Consider the following 17504-nt stretch of genomic DNA (forward strand, 5'->3'; position numbering starts at 1 on the left):
GCACTGCTAGGGAAAGTGAAGCTGAGCTGGGATAGGGAAAGGGGGACGAGGAAGTCCCTTTCCCAGTGTGAGCAACAGAAAATTGCCTGTAATTGCCCACATTGCTTTTCCAAGAGCAGTTCTTGGAAGGTCTCTGGTACTTTTGGAGGTGACCACTGCCTTTACATGTGCAAGGCTTGGTGTTATGTAGGAGGGCAAGTACTCTGAGCCAGGGCTCTCTCACAGGAGAGAGTCCAAACCCTTGGTCCAGTCCTCCAATAGCACCAGGTCCCTTGAGCGGTTTCGACCCTTGGCTTTGATTAAGGCTATTTAGTTGCAATAGAAAAAGTAAAAGGACAGGTGCCAGCCCCAGCCACCTCCTTGACTGTGAGAAGATGGGAGAGCCACCAGCAGGTGCCACAAGTACCAGTGCGGGAAGTAAGTGAGGCAGAGAGATAGCATGGGGGCTTCCACAGGGTTACTCCCTCCATTGAGCCCCTGCTTTCGCTGTATCTAAGGAAAGGGATTGAGAAACAAATCCTGCCAACCTCAGCATCTGGGAAGTTTGCGTGTGTGTGCGCAAGAGGGAATGAAAACCATAGTGCGAGGTTGTGTGAGGGCCCCAAACACAACAGGTACCCTGCCATGCGCAGCCTGATAAGGAAAACCCACCATGCAAACACCTCAGCTGTGGGGTCTGAAGCCCTTTGCCCTCAGCCTGAGCAGCCCAGGTGCAAGAGACTCCTCTCAGGGCCTGTCTGCTGCTCTGCCACACTCAAAAATAACAATAATAAAAATAATTAAGAAAAAATAATTTAAAAAAGCCACAAGCCAGCAGCAATGCGCCCTTTCTCTCCACAGAGCTTTTCAGAAGCAGACACCCAGATGGCAACACTCTCTGCATCCATGAAGAGGGCTCTGGTGGTGACTGAAAAACGCTTGGTTGTTTGTGTGTGTGTGTCAGAGGTGAGGGGAAAAATAGCAAAAATAAAATAAATAAAGAGAAATGCTCTCTGGCCTGCGCCCTTGCCCAGACTTCCCCTTGGCCTGGCTGGCAGCTGTGCCTCCACCTCAGCCAGTGCATCCTCATGTCCATCCCTGTCCCACCACCTTCCTCGTCCAGCAGTAGGGCTGGCAAAGCAGGGAGGGAGCCATAGCCTCCACGACAAGGCATACCCTGCCTGCGCACCCCTCCCTGCCCCACACAGGCTGTTGTCCTCTTGGAAATAAAACAGCAACAACAACAGAAAAAAAAATATATATATAATCTCCCCAAACCTCCCTGAAAGACCCAAATGAACAGAAATGCCCCCCCCAACAAAACAAACTGGAAACAAAACCAAAATCCCCCCCTCCCAAGGCTGGGCTGGGAGGGGGTCCTGGCTGGGGCCCAGCAGCCAGGGAGGGTCCCCTGGTGCCCCCACGGCCTTGGCACATCTGTGGCGTCCATGGTGGAGCCCCGAGAGCTGGGGGGCATCGCAGCACAGCCGGGGCTGTCTCACCGGCTGGCAGCAGCCTCGGGAGGCCCACCCCGGCTGCATCGCTGCCTTTCAGGAAGGAGTAGGGTCTCTCAGCCATGTCTCTGCCTCTCTGGTACACAAGGCCCTTGCTCAGCTCATGGGTGCTGGCTTGCCCCTACACAAGGGAGCCAGCCCGGCTCTGGGCAGGCACCATGACAGGAACGGCCCCGATCCGCTCCAGCGTGGCCTGGCTGACGGCATAGGAGCGGGTCTGCGGAAGCCGAGGCTTCCTGCTGACGGAGCCATTGCTCCGGGCCACCTCCTGTGGGGACGGCGCTGTGCTGGCCGTCACCACCAGCGTCTTAGGGGCAGCCGGGGAGGGGTGGCCGCCGTTGGCGTAGACAGGGCGAGCACTCGTGCTCCCTGAGCGGGAGAAGGGGGGCTGGCGGGCATCGTTGCTGTTGCTGAAGCGGGTGAAGGAGTCTGTGGCATGGTTGGCCTTGGGGTCATTCCAGTAGCGGCTGTTGTAGGTGTTGGAGGAGGTGAGGGTGTCGTTCTCCGACGAGGATGCATCAGCATGGAATGTCTTGGCAGCGGAAGAGCATTTGGGTGGCAGGTCGTCCTCCCTGGGAAGAAGAGGGCATGAGGGTGCATGTAGGATGATGCTCCGTTTCCCCTATGTACCCCCCCCATCCATCTCCACTGGGGGCAATGCCATCAATTCGAGGTGAAAGACAGCACCAACATGAACTGGCATCACTCTTCAGCCTGTTCACTCATCCCTCTTTGCAGGACCCACCTCTGTGCACATTAACTGCTCTGTGTGCCTACCACTGAGGGAAACAACCCACATTTATGTTTGTGGGGGGCAAAGCCAGTAGTTGTCAGAACCACTGGTGCTACACAGCCAGTCAGCATGAATGCACTTCTACAATCAACAAAGTTGATCCTCAGGGGAGCTTTGAGATGCTGCCAGAGGCAAACACTGTGGCTATAACACCAGAGAACATCACAGCTGTACCTACAGAGCTCTTCAGCTATCAGTATCTGATACTGTGGGTTAGGATCCCCACCACATACACAGTCACTCTCCTATGGTGCTAACAGTGCCAAGGTGAAGTTTCCAATAACGGTAATTTGGAAAGCAAAATCTGTAGTTACCATTCTACATTTGCTCCCTACATTTTCTGGGCAGATACAAAGACCTTCCCCTGGCCCAGGGGAACACACCTAGGATTAGTAAAAGCAGGATTTCTGCTTGCCTTCCTGCCAGCTGCTGCTTTTGCTGGGTGATCAGAGATTCCCTGCCACCAGTTTTCCCTGGCCCCTACCTTATCTCATTGGGAATCTCTTCTTCTTCTTCTTCTTTGTGTTTATTTTTCCAGTAAAACAGTGCTATGGCCACCAACACAATGCAGACAACAAGCACGACAGCACCTGTGGCCACTGCTCCAGCAATTAGGCCGATGCTCCAGGGGTGGGCTGTGGGGAGAAGTGAACAGAGAATGGAGAATAAATCAGGGCTGGGCTGTGGCCATCTGCGAATATTTGAAGCTATGTGGCTTGGAAGGGGGAAAGGCAATGTCCCCATTCCAGAGTACAATGATCTTCTGATAGAGAGGCACACGGTGGCTCACAGCAAACATGGTTACACGCATTACTGTCACAAGACAGAAGCAGCTGACCAAGCCTCCTTTGGCAAAATACTTACGTGCAATGACTTGTAGGTCCAGAAGGCAAGTGCTGGTTCCAATGGCATTTGAAGCCACACATTGGTAAAGACCTGAGGACACAGTGCTGATATTTCGGAGAGTGACAGTGCCCTGGACTTGGTCTAGTTAGAAAGAAAAGAAGGATTTAAATCCCCCCGCCCCAGGCTTGAGGAAAACCATGAAAAGGCAAATCCAGCAAATAGAGAATTGATGTGTGAGACTCTTAAGAGATAAATAAATTAGGAAATAACCTTGAGAAGGAAGCATTGTGCACACATGCACAAGATTAGGTCTTAAGGAGCTTACACTAGATGTTTCTTTTTCTTCTTACAGATGAATTTCTGCAAATGAAAGCTTGGGTCTCATATCATTTTGTGAGAGAAGGGAGAAAAGAAGAGATGTGCAATTACCTATACCCAGATATACCTGCTAAATTCAATCCTGCCTCTCAGCAACTCTGCTTTCCCATCCGTGGGCTTCCTAACCCCTGACCTTGCATTTTTTCTCATTCTGGAATTACCTGAAACTAAAATTTTTGTGTATTCTTAAAATACAGCAAGACTGTCCTGGTTTCAGTTAGAACAGAATTAATTTTCTTCCTAGTAGCTGGTGGAATGCTGTGTTTTGGCTTAGGATGAGAAGAGTGCTGATAACACCCCGATGTTTTAATTGTTGCAGAGCAGTGCTTATACCAAGCCAAGGACACCTCAGACTTTTGCTCTGTCCTGCCAACAGGCAGGCTGGGGGTGCAGTAAGAGCTGGGAGGGGACAGACCCAGGACAGGTGACCCGAACTAGCCAAAGGGGTATTCCATACCATCTGACGTCATGCTAAACAATATATAGGGGTGGCTAGCCGGGGGGAGGGGGCCGGACTGCTCGGGGTTAAGCTGGGCATCGGTCAGCGGGTGGTGAGCAATTGCATTGTGCATCACTTGTTTGTACATATTATTATTATTACTACTATTATCATCATTGTATTATTATTATTATTATTATTATTATTATTATTATTATTATTATTATTATTATTATTATTATTTTCCTGTCTTATTAAACTGTCTTTATCTCAACTCACGGGCTTCACTTTCCATTTCTCTCCCCCGTCCCAGAGAGGGAGGGGGGAGGGTGAGCGAACGGCTGTGTGGTGTTTAGCTGCCAGCCGGGTTAAACCACGACAAAGACAAAGGGCAAAAGTACTGCTAACTATTTGGTCAGGACACAGGCTAAGAAACCTCATGGATGGGACTTGTGGCTGGGCAATACCCAGTCTGATCAGGGCCTTCCTTTTACACACACCTAAAAGGCGGCTCCAGCCTAACATATCAGAGCACAGTGATCTCAGTGTGACAAGATGGCAGGATTTTCAGGGGATAATTCTGCCTCTCTTCTCCCAGTTTTCAATCTATGAGCCTTGCATTTGGTTTAAAATTTAGGTGAATTGGCAGATGAAATCTCCAGCCACGTGCAAACGTCTGGCAACCTTATTCTCTGTCTCCTGTTTGACCAGACCCTTGTTCCTTAATGGTACAGAATTAATGTTCCTCAAAGTAAGACGAAACTTTAAATGGCCACTGATGGATACCTAGTCCAAAACACTCCAAACACTCCAGGAATCTTTGTTCCAAACAAGTGACCATGCAAGTGATGGCAGCCACTCAAAGAGCTGTGTCGTCTCGGGCAGCTCAGACAAAGGAAAGCCCAGGCTGCCACCTTGGAAATAAGAGGATAATCAACAGAATGAGCACCTTGTGTGGCAGTTGGGGGCAACTTGGGAACATTGTCCAGTTTCTCCCAGAGGTATGTTGGCCGGGGGATGCCTTCTTCCGAGCTGCAGGTCAGTGTGATATCGCTGCCCACGTCCAGGGACCCCTGGATTCTGCAAAGCGGGGCAGAAGGAGGAACTACAAGAGAAGAGTGGAAAGTGACAGAAGATCAGGAAACATGACCAAACAGTGGAGTACAGGCTCTTTCTGGACACGCACTGCAGGGAAAAGCAAGGATATTGGCATGAGCTGATAGGGGACAAGAATCAGACAAAGCCCAGAAAGGAGGTAGCAGACAGGAACCCTTTAAGGTTTGAGGAGTGACAATTCACAAAGATTCCTGACTAGCCAGTCCATCAAGGTACCAGACAACTGCTTTCCCAGGACCCACTACTTGTAGAGCCCTACCTAGAGGAAAAAAAAAGGATGAACATTTCTGTGTTTGAGACAGCAAGGGTAGCAACAACAGAGCTGCATAAAGAATATGCTGTGGTTGGATTTTGTTTTCATAGCCTTATAATGGCACACGCTCTGTAGTATTTAACATCATAGGGAGCATCCAGTACTAATTCCTTTCTTGAAAAGGAAGCAAAGATCTAAAAGTCCATTCTCTTCTCTTGTCACTATGCACAAAACTCTTACAGTCCCCTTAGCTCTCAAAGATGCACACATGCTTTATTCATGCTTCTTTGCAACTCCACATCACAAGCCTGCCACAAAAGCTTTTTCTCTACCGTATTTTAAAACTCCCTTATACACATCTGCATATGAGGGTATTTGTCCTACAAACTCCCACAGTCCTCAGAACCCAACCCATCCCTCACTACAGTGTGTCCATAGGCTCCAATGCACACACCACCCATATTTTTATGCTATGAGAACCATCACACACAGAGGATTCCTGTGCCCCAATTCTTCCCCTTTCCCCCATAATCCCAATACACACACCCAAGACGGTCAGTCCAATGACTCCAATATTCCTGCTGCCTCGGTCAGGAAGATTGTTGACCAAACACTGGTACGTGCCAGTGTCTGATAGCTGTGTGTTGTTGATGAAGATGGAGGCACTGGTGGTTGGCATTGTCACAGCAAACCCCACTCGCCCATAGAACTGGGGTGCACCACCAAAGATCTGACCCCCTTGGTAAAGAATAACCTGGAAAAGAAAGGAAGAATCAAATAACACTCTGCAGAGGCTGAACAAGGAGGGAGAACAGCAAGTAAAACATGGACTCTGAAAGCTGAAAGGACCATTTCCTAAAGGATCTCTGAATAAGCAAACATCAATATACAACAGTAGACCCAGAAAGACTGATCCTAGGAGAAGTGTTTTCTCTAAAGGAAGAACACAGTCAGTGGCCTGTTTTATGTCATCAAAAATGTTTACAAAAGCAAATGGACCAGATAATACCCAAGTCTTCTGGCATAGCTGGATGGGTAGTACCACCCTGTTTCATGTAACAGTCATTACCCATCCAGACAGGATTGATGTAGAGAGGCAGAGACTCTGCAGGTCAGTAAGTACTTTGCTGGAAGGCATGCGCCTGGTGGACAGTATCATTTTGGGTGTCAGCCAGTAATGTCCTGCCATGATTTGAAACTGCTCACTGGTGATCGCTAGGATACACTGAATAATAGGCAATGCAACTCAAGTCTGTGCAGCCTCTACCAATCCAACAGCTTTTATAGCAGTCTGTACTCAGACCAAGTCCCTGAGGAGCAAGTTCTCTCCAGTGCAGGATACTGAATCACAGAACTGAACAGCAAATGTGACAGGGACAGCGTGACCCAAGATCAGTTAATTTCAGAGCAATGGGTTTCTTCTCCTCTTAGTATGTGGACAAACACAGGCCAGCAGCTCACAGGTTATGATTCTTGTACCCAACATAATAGGTTTACTATTGTTTGTAAGAATGGCCTTGCAAAAGCAACGGGCAATGAAAAAGAGGGAAAATGAGTCTATGGGATTTTGTTACAGAGATTTCACAGGTTTAAGCCTGCAGCTGCTTCCAGATCCTTCATATCCCAAAGCCAGTGCACCAAAACCTGTATTATCTTGCCTGTGCCCTTTTGAACACACAAACCACCAGAAGTACAAGGCAGCCATACTGTAACACATACATCTGACCTGATTGTGCATCCAGCCAAGGACACAATGAACACAAACAATTTCCAAAGCTTTGAATACATCAGACTCCTCTAAGATCTGCAGATCACGTTCAGCAATGAAGAGAGTGCTCTGGGGCAACCAGAGTCTCAGCATCGTAAATAGATTACATTCAGATCAGTGTCAAAAGGGTAAGGAAAGCTCCAAAGAAATACATGCTCCAGTGAGAAAGGACTTACCTGTTCAGGCTGGTTGGCATTAGAAAGAGGAGTGACCATCCAGATGACATTAAGGTTAGTGAGAGCAGCATTAGTGGTGAAGGTGCAGGGCAATACTGCTGTCTGGCCTCGGGCAACCTGGATACTCCCTGAACTGACTGACACCTCCAGAGGACACACCATACCTAGAAAGAAAAGAACACCCAGTTTAAGCATTTCACAAGAAGGACTCCCAGTTCGAACATTTCAGGTGGCACCCTGCACAGGCAGGTCATGACAGCAGTGTCCTGTAGTTACACAGCAATCCCTTACCAATTACATGAAGCTAAAGAATTATATTTGTCCCTCAACAGATCAGGCTGCTCTCATGCAGACCTCTTCCAGAAGCAAATGCAGATAGGCCATCCTTTCAAGTGAGAGCACTCTCATTTCAGAGCCTCTGAAAACATCAGGCTTTGTTTTGGCAACAGGGAAAGAGTTGTAAAAGCAGCCAAGCTGTGTTTAAGAGATAATGAAATATGTATTCAATCCCATCAATCTTAATGATACCTGACATCACTGAAACTGAAGAGGAAACTGCAGTCTAAAAGGCTTCACCAAGGGGTAAGAAGAGAGAACACATTATTTAAAAGTAGAAACACAAATCTCCCCCAACTTCTCCTCCTTGTGAAGTCCAAAATGAACAGAAACACTTTAGTGCTATTTTTAACTGAAAGGGTTAAAAATCTAAATCTTTTCCAGGCTGGGTATTTCTTCCTAGCTGGTGAAAAATGGCTACTCAGAAAAAAAAATGAAGATCTGATCCAATCTTATATATTTCCCAACATTTCCACCATTCACTTCTTTGCATTCCGTACAAGCTGGATAGGGCACAGAGTCTGACAAGTCCCAGCTTCCCAGTGCAGCAGCTCAAGGCTGCAGTGTTTAGACTGCAAGTCACACAGGGAAATATCTCCTTTCCTACTGCCAAAATCTTGTCAAATAAAACTAACCAAGGAGTCACCAGCACTGTTTTGAGTAGCACTAAAATTCTTTAAAACACTTTCTTGCACAAAATCAAAACGTTGACTCTAGACATCTCCCTACATGCCAGCTCACTATCTTCCTGTTCAATGCATGTAGGAGGCTGCTGGAGGAGATGCTAAGAAGTTTTCAAGCCCCAAGGCAATACCAGAATATTGCTAACACTGGGATGTAGTCCGAGGGCTACCCTATTCTCTTGCTGACTTCAGGAAGAGCTGCTGGCAAAGTTTTCATTTCACCTTTGCTGAAGGTGAAATGCTCCTTGAAAAAGAATATGGTTCCAGCTGAACTCTGTAGAAATCGAACAGGCTAGTTCTGAGAAAAAGCTAAGTGTTCACTCACACGTGTGTCTGTTGGGATCCTTCTCAGCCTGCCTAGTGGAGAAATGGGGCACTCAGAGCCTGGAAGCACTGAGCTTCAGATTCTGTAAATCCAAAGTTAGCAGCACCTGAACAGGCTGTGATGAGTTCCTGAATTTGGACTGAGTGCTCTGGAGACGCAATACACAGGGATCTTGCAGATCCTCAGCAACCTCCTCTAGACTTCCCAACTCCCTTCCTTCCTCCCTAACTGCTACCCCTAAAGCTTCAGGTAGTTCTGGGAGAAATGCCTCAAAATAGAACCAGACAAAATGACAACTTAAATCTCTCAGAATGAAATTCATGAATTTCTTACTTGGCAGAAAACAAAAGTCTGACTTTTTTCACAGGCTTGGAACATGTTTAAAAATGTGGAACATTTTGGAAAATCCTAGGGAAATGGTTTGGCTCTGGTTCTAAAATCTGAAAGAATTAGGTGCTTGGGACACAGAACAGCTGGTGAAAGCTTAATCCATCAATCTCCTATGAAAGGCTGTCAGCAGCAAGTGGAAGTAAATAATTTGAAGGGCCAGTAATAAGCATAACCTTTATTACAAGGCATCTGCCTTCCAGTTGCTTCTGTGGTCAACAGTTTGGACTACTCCTGAGCTCCTTATGGCAACCCAGGCTGTTGCAGTAGCCCAAAGACCAGAAATGAGGTATCTCATACTGAACACAACTTTGACAAGAGATCTTCTTCTCTTCAAGCCTACATTGGCATGACTACTCATCAAGTCCTATCACCATCCACGCGCTAAACAGCGTGCAGGAAGACACAGTAATTTGGACATTTATTGGATTACACTCCCTAACGTGGAGCTGAAAACTCTTCTGCCATCTTCAGTGTAGTTTTTATGAGATGCTCCCCATGACAGGAAAACCTGCCCCCAGCTTTTTATCTGGTTTGGAATAGCAAAGCATGTTCTTCAGCCCCATTCCTCCACTTTCCTCTCCAAGCAATACCTATATGTTCAAGTTCTTGTAATTCAGGAAAATTAGTACTTAAGCGTGAGCATTCACTAATTTTCTGGAAAAGTTTGTTTTTGCAAATTTGGCTTGGTTTCATCAATCATTCAATCACCAAGATGATGTGATTTTCATACCTAATCACCCTCCCACCACGCCAAATATTTGCTATTAGTTGATTGTAAACATCCTGCAGAATAATAAAAATAATTAAATAGAGCATGCATAATTTCCTCGCTGTAAAAAGAATTCTCAAGACATTTGAGAATATCCCAATTTGCTTATGAAGCATTTCAAAACAGAAAGAAAGGATGTATTATCCCCTTTTCTCTTCCAGTGATCCACTGTCACCCTGTAGCAGCCTTCAGAACCTGTAATCTTCCTCCCTGCTCCCCCTTTTCAAAGCACCGCAGCATTCAGATTAAACTGAATGACACAGAGTTGTTTCTGTGAGGGGGAAAACTAAGGAATAGATGAGGTTTCTGTCCATTTCTCTTGCCAAGGGAACTGCTCTGAACCTGTGCTTGCAAGACAAGCAACCTCCTGACACCACGCTGTCCTGTCTCTGCCTCGTTGAAGCACTTGGGCAAGGCAGCTCCTTAGGCTTGCCTGTGCCTCATGCATCCCAGGGCCTGTCAGCTGCTCTTTGGCCCAGGATGCACAGGAGGCAGGCAGCACTTCAAGACAAGGACTCACTTTGTTAAGCTAAGTGGCACCTGCAGGGCTACAGCTGGGGAAAACACATACGATCACTTCTGACAAGTAAGCTTAACCAAGGTGACAGGGGAGGCAGGAGACCAAACGCAGGCAAAGTCCTCCTCCACCAGCATAAACAGGGAGGTGTGCTAACACAGCACCGGGGCCAGGGAGAGGCATTATTACAGTGCAGCTCCTCTCCCAGGGAGACAACTGAAAGAGAAAGGATCAAACCCTCTTCAGGGGCTTCAATATCTGTCTTCTTAGACTACTAGGAAATGTAATGTGGTTACACATGCGCTTGTCTGTCTATGACATCCTTCCACGCCCATACTCATGGCCCAAAACACAGGTGGCTGCACACAAAGACACACACACGTCAGCCACTGTGCCCAGGAAGACACCTAGGAGGAAAACTGAACCAAACATTACTTATTTAAACATTTCGTACTTAGGAGTTGCAAAAAATGTGGCTTTGCATTAATGTAAAACGAAGGAGCCAGGGGAGAGAGGGAGGAAGAGATTTCAAATTTAGCATAAGTATTGGGATAAGGGTTTTTCAATGCAGCCTAAGGAATGAAAGCCTAAATTCCCTTGTGCAGATATAAATGCAAATATAGATATATGCACAAACATACAGCCCAGCCCAGTAAGTCAAATTACACATAAGAGGTGAGAAAAATCAAGCAAAAAAAATGTTGTAAAAGGTCTCCTTTTGACAAGGTACATAATCCTGATCTTTTCTAAGCATTCAGAGAAGTTTAATAACTTATAAGAGGCAGCAAGAATCAATCACCACCAAATCTTTTTTCTACTAGAGCTGAATTATGATGGCCATTACACCCTCTCCTGTATATGCAATCTCTTCCTTACTTGGTAATTAAGCATCCCCATAAGCCACATGCCTGGAGGTAGAGGAGGGTACATACACCACTGTCAGCAGGAGGAGTGGGCCCTTCCTGTACATAGGACACTTTGATCTTAGCTTGATTCTGCACACAGCTTTCTCCTTTGATCCCGATGCTCCGAGCTCCCATCACTAATTAGAACAGATGCTCCATTTTTGTGTCCCCTATCTATCAGGGAACCAGCCAGCAGAACAACGTTTTGGCTGCAGAGCCTCTTTTAGAGTGTCTCCATTTTCCCATGACCAAGTAATTATTCTGGCAACAGATCACTTCAATTTCATTTTTGATGGGGTACTATTGCTTTTCCGAGAAGCACACTTCACTACCTCCCCAGCACGTAGTTCGTATTGGTAGTTCATGCTGCATGACAAGCCTGTAGGGCCCACAACCAGCATTTTCCTCCCTGCTGGGGATGAGGAGGAGACAGATGCCACCACATTTGCTACCTCCCCTTGAAGGTTTGCAGCCAGAGAGGCTTCAGAATATACCAGACATAGCAAAGATCAAAGACATGGGCACGTCTCAGCACTTTGACTCATACTAAAAGGAATGAAAATGTTCCCAGCTCCCAGTCATTGTCACACCTCCCTGCCAGAGATCACCAGCAGGACCAGCAAATCAACTCAGCTGACAGCCCAGTGAGCAAAGGAGAACTTCCATCATCACCACTTCACATCGAGAGGCCAGTCTGTAACATGAACAGCTGATGCACCACCACCAGTCAATATCACCTTGATGGTAGGTGGTCACAGGCCATGGGGGCCTCAGAGGCTGCAGAAGCTGTCCCTACCGAAAGCACCATGGTTATGCTGTTGAAGCTGTGCTAAGGGCACCTTCCCCTTTACTTCGTGATCATCCCCAGCATGTTTTTCCAGAGGCAGCTATGCTCAGCAAGGTATCTGGGTACTGCTGGATAGGTTGGAGTAGAGTGCAGAGAGAGGGTCTTTCCCTACTGTATTTATTTTGAGACTTTTGACTTCCTAGGATCACAGGGAAAAAAGGAAAAAGAAAAAAAAAAAAAAAGAAAAAAGGTTTATTTGGAAGGTTATTCATTCCGTGAAATCAAGCTCTTGCCCTGCCTTGCCTTCTGGAGGACTCTTTCTGCTTTGAAAGTGTCCTCAAGAACTGTTGGCAAGTCAGCAGCATTTGGCACCTGCTAGCAGTGACCTCCTGAGAGTCAGCAGCACGGGAGGCTGGGCTAGCATGACTTTGCAAACACAGAGGCCAGGGTACAGGTTCACTCCACAGTGCTGGCAAGCCAGGGAAGCAAATGGCCAGGGAAGAAAGAAGTGAGGGAGGTGTGAAAGGGATGAAAAAAACCCAAACCCTCAGCTTCATGCGTTCAGCATCTCCATATCTCCAGGGAAAATATGCAGAAATATGTGTGGCTGGGGAGAGAATGAGAATAGAGCTTCAAGCTGTATCAGCTTGCATCCAAAAAATGCAGGGAAAGGCTCCCCCTGTCCCAGCGCAATTAGCGATCCTGTTGCCATGTGCTGGGGAAGATGCCTTTGGCAGTATGACATTTTGGGTCCCTCGTTAGAGAGGCAAAGATGAGGTCACTCAAAAGTTTCAAGAGCAGGGTAGGAACAGTGTTTGGTCTGGCGACTGCAGGCAACAGAAGGAGAAACCGCAGAGCAGTCTCTTTCCTGAGATGAAAGGAAAACACAAGTCACCGTGCCTTTGGCCTGCCTTACGTCTCTGAGTTTGGGACCAAAGCTGCCCTCTGTGCTGAAGAAACATCTCCCACCCCAGACGAGCTGAGGTACATTGCTGACTCAACTCACAGAGCAACGCAGCAAAACCCCAGCCCAGGAAGGTGTGACGCACTGCTGGAGAAGTCGGTAACAGATGCTGGGAGAACTTCTGTCGTAGGACCTTGTGCAGCAACCATTCCAAAGCCCCTGAAGGGGTCTGACTCACAGTTTCAAGCGCTAATGACATTGAAGGGCAACAAAGAAACTAAAGAGACATTTCCCCTGCTGACAATCCCTTCTATCCTGTGAGGGAGCAATTACATTGCTTGGAATTGATCCCTGGAAAGGAAGTGGTGATCCTTCCCAAGCTGAAAATGTTGTTTCAGCTCCAGAAGGCTCACCAGGGCTGGAAAAGGGCACTCAAGTGCTAGCCTAGAGCATCAGAGATTACACAAAGGGAAGCAGATAGATGCTTATGGTGAGCCCAGAACATTCACAGCATCCAAACAGGCTGCTCAACAAGCTGTCTGAACGCTGGTTGTGCCCATTCTCACTAGGGGCAGAGCATACCCCTGTCATTCCACATGTGACACACTTGCTAGCTCAGAGTCCATCTAACCAAAAGCAGTATTTGTGCAGCCTGGTGTCTGGAGACAGCTTGCAACAGACCAGATGAAGGACATCATAGTACAGCTCCTCCTCAAGACATGATTGGCACCCCCTGAGCCACTCTCAATGACAGTTTGTCAAATTTATTCTTTAAAGACCCAGATGCTGTAGTGTACAGCATGGTTTAGTAGTCAAGTCCAGCACTCTGCAGCCCCTGCTGTCTTGTAACAACCAGGTCTCTCACCAGTGGTGCTTCTGGGTCCTGTCCTTCCATCACTGCAACAAAGCCATGCAATCCACACTGCCAGCCTTGTCCTTCCCTCTCCCTGTCTAGCTCTTTCCCCATATTCTTTACTATCCCCATCGTGGTGATAGACAAATACATAGCTCAGAGCTAAAAGGCGAAGTTGTAGTCAGCCAAAGTTTGGCCATACTGTTCTCTGAAACAGCTGCATCAGACTTGGAATATCTCAGCCACCGGACTAAGAATTTATTGGAACTAAAGGAAAAAAAAAAGAAAGAAAAGGAAAACTGTCACATTGTTAGAGCAAAACCTCTGTAACACAGGTGTTAAATCTACACAAACACTAACATTTACTCAGGGCTATACAGTGTTACTCTCTCTGCTAAATGGAGGTCAAAAGCCAAGTAAACCTCTAAGCACCTTTATCCCTGAAGAAATCATCAGACACAACTGGTGGTATCTAACATTCTCTCTCCAGCACAAAGCCTTCCAAATAAACAGACACATTTTACACCAGTAAGAGTAATCTTGGGCTTGCTGCTCAGCTGGTAGGATATGTGGGCTAGCAGACACTAATCCAGGGAGAAATCACAGTGTCAGGGTCTTGAACTGGAGCCCTGCAGTGCTTCTCACTGAGCACTCTGCCAGCTGATTGCAGACATTGGCTACCTGTAAATCTGTGCTGATATGCTGACCCTGCTCCCTTATCATTTATAATCTCATCCACACTAGACAAAAAGATAGCAGTGAGACTTGCTGCTGACCCACTCTGCTCTGGTCTCAGCTGTTGGTCTTGCAAGTAGCGATCCCTACCACCATTGCCATCTCCCTTTTAAAAACAGGTCTTTCTCTGAAGGCCAGCTGGAAGGGGGATTTCAAACAGCTGTCTGATTGAGATAACATGGAGTACATCTCCCTGTCTCTGACCTCGCCAACCTGCAGCCATAGGGAAGATGAAAGTTGGACAAAAAAAGGGCAGGAAAGCTTTCAGCTATGCATACTTCAAGAATGGTGTCGTTTCACTCCCATGTCCTTGTCAGAGGAGCTGGACTAGCTTTTAAGGGGGAGAGAAGGGTCTCTCTTAAAACACGCAGCTGAAAATCACTGAGGAATTTGACTCCTTCCCTATTTTTGCCACAGACTCCCTGGGTCCTGACGAACAAGTCACTCCGCTCCAGGTGTCTTCAGAGGGCCTCTTTTAGCATGAGATCCTCATTTGTCCAGGTTTAGACCTCCAGGAATGGACTTGCTGAACTGCTAAGCATTCAAACCTGCTAGGGAAATCAAAAACCTTTGTGTTCTCCATGTAGCAGGGACTGCATTATGCTTAGCTCTGTGTAACCTCAGTGATGTTCTTCCAACAGTTCTTAGTCCTTGTGCTTAATTAGTCACAGACTTGAAATGCAAAAGTGGCTTTCAAATTGTGAGAAGAGCACGGTGCTAGAGCAGCTTGCTAACATAATAAGGTGAAAACAGGAACAAATTTGTTTTAGAGGTGCCCTGGTGGTAGCCAAGTCAGGAGCCAAAGGACCCAAGTGGTCCTTTCCAATTCTGGCCTCCAGCTGTGCTCCCAGCACTGCCTTTCCTTCTGCATCTCCATCCAGCCTCTCTGGAGCTGCTGGGAGAGGCATCTTCTGCTAGCTGGGATGGTTGTCCCACATTTCTGCTGCCAGGGTTGCAGTACACATGCAAGTTAGCCATGAAAACAAACAAACAAACAAACAAACAAAGAAACACACACCAAAAAAGCCCTGCATTATATTATAGCAAGATTATAAAAATCAGAAGAGATATTGATAGGAACAAAAATAACATCTACAATGACATTAGCTAGGATAAAACTAATCAATTGCTGTGCTCTGGGGCATGTGTTAATCCCCTCTCCGCGGTATAGTGTTGCACAATTAGGTACATTATGGAAGGTTTAACACCTCCCTCCAATGCATGCGGCACTGGCCGAAAACAGACTGCTGCGATCTGAGCTGGCAGTCCTTGAATTCACAGTGTTTGCAGAAGACTCAAGGAGCAGCTGTGCTACTGAGGTCAGGGAATTTTTTTTGCCTTAGCAGATGAACAAGACCAGAGGGGACCCAGAGAGGAAAAGAAACTTGCTCAAGTGATCATTCATTGCTCCCCTGACGAGAGGGGAGGGGCAGGAAAGCCTAATTCAGCCCAGTCTGTGGGACATTTGGTGCCAACTTTGCCCATCCCTGGCTGTGCCCAGCACTGAAGACATCTATGATTCTTCTCCAAACCCACGACTAGCAAACACGGTCCCTCCTCCTTCACCCCTCGACCTGTGATGGATCAGCTCTGGGGAATCCTGTTGCATTAACTTAGGACGATACCATCCCCTGATGTTTGCCTTGCCACTGAGAACAAGGTTATTGCCCAAAAAGCAGTGAAAGCAGAAAGGAAGCTGTGCTCCCATCTCATAGCCAAGCATTAATTAGCATAATCTGCTGAGGAAGGTGTAAGGATGGGACAGCTTGCTTTGCTGTGAGAGGAAAAAGCTGCGTTGCAGATGCACTCTCCTGTGCTGCTGACTGCTACAGTGGAGGCATCGCTCAATGGTAAAGGATGTCTAGGGATAGGAACGTTTTGAATGACCATTTTAAATGGCCATAGCCAGTTACTCAATGAACTGTCTAGCTGCAGTCTTTAGCTGAAGTGATTTGGGAAAAAAAAAAAGTCAAAAGTCCATGCAGGCACATCTGAGGTGGCAAACCCTGGTTGAGTTCACAGAAAGCCTGCAACAGCAGCTGTGCGCTGCAGACCTTCCCATTCAGCTAGCTCAGATACCAACATAAGCCTTCCACGTCCGTCATCTTCACTATCTCACTGCTTGTCACAGCACCTAGGAAAGAAAATTTTACAGTAAAGGCTTGCATCTATGCTTCCTAAAATGGAGAAAAGGCACTGAGATGACTGAGAGCACTGAAGACATAAACAGGCTTCATCTGGAAGCTGGTTGCAAAACCTCACAGGAGCCAGCCCTTAATATTTGGGAAGCACTGCCATGGGCAGTCACCATGCTGAAATCGCCCCCAAAGCATCCCTGTGGATATCAGCACAACACCTGCGGCCAGCTGAGCCCACAGCACGCAAAGCGCAGGGTGAGCGAGGCTGCATGGGATGAGACAAGAACTGTATGAAACTTGCTTACCCCAGAGCACGAGTCTAATTACAGCTCTTCCCTAAAAGCAAAAATAACCTTGAGTCCCCCCCTCCCCATCCCTTTTCCCTGCTAATATTCTCCCAGCGCAGCCCAGTCAGCAGAGATGTGTCGCGCTGCGGATCGGTGCCAAGTGCTGGCAACAGCACGTGACATTGCTGACACAGCAAAGTGGCCTCCTTCGGGAGAAGGTATCCACCGGTGCCTCTGCAAGAGAAATGTATCTGCTTTGGAGACAGGGGAACAGAGAGTCAGGGCTAGGAAGCTGAAATTAAAACAGGTCGGAGAAGCGCCGCTAAGACACTCGCTCCTATTTTCTGTTTGCCGAGCCATAAAATATACATTAACGGCCCAGCAGCTTTGTAAATGATTTATGGCCAAAAGAATAAATTTCTTCCCCTTCTCCCAGTTAAGAAAAAAAAAAAAAAAAAAAAAAAGGCAGCACAATGATGAACTGCTTAATAAGGGAAAACAACTTGAGGTTTAAATATGCTCAATGGTATGCCGAGTGGTAAGGACAGAGCCCATAATGAAAAAGATTAAGGCCCAGTAAGGGGAGCTGGCCCAGGGAAAGGCAGGATGGATG

At 47.1% G+C, this 17504-nt stretch overlaps 1 protein-coding gene across 4 annotated transcripts in view; it reads right to left on the bottom strand.

Moving 5' to 3' along the window:
* Positions 1-1614: 1614 nt before the first annotated feature.
* Positions 1615-17504, bottom strand: part of IGSF11 (immunoglobulin superfamily member 11) — a gene marked incomplete at both ends in the record, with an annotated part of 92912 nt that continues 77022 nt past the window's right edge. The window contains 6 exons of one of the 4 annotated variants that reach the window (XM_084306010.1): positions 1615-2065; positions 2771-2921; positions 3151-3273; positions 4899-5054; positions 5865-6072; positions 7263-7426. In XM_084306010.1, the coding sequence (XP_084162136.1) occupies positions 1615-2065; positions 2771-2921; positions 3151-3273; positions 4899-5054; positions 5865-6072; positions 7263-7426 (1253 nt within the window). Of the gene's footprint in view, positions 2066-2770; positions 2922-3150; positions 3274-4898; positions 5055-5864; positions 6073-7262; positions 7427-17504 lie in introns of those variants that run through there. The other 3 variants (XM_084306011.1, XM_084306013.1, XM_084306012.1) reach the window with 3 other exon arrangements.

Source organism: Netta rufina (genome assembly GCF_964035555.1).
Source record: "Netta rufina genome assembly, chromosome: 1".
Lineage (NCBI taxonomy): Eukaryota > Metazoa > Chordata > Aves > Anseriformes > Anatidae > Netta > Netta rufina.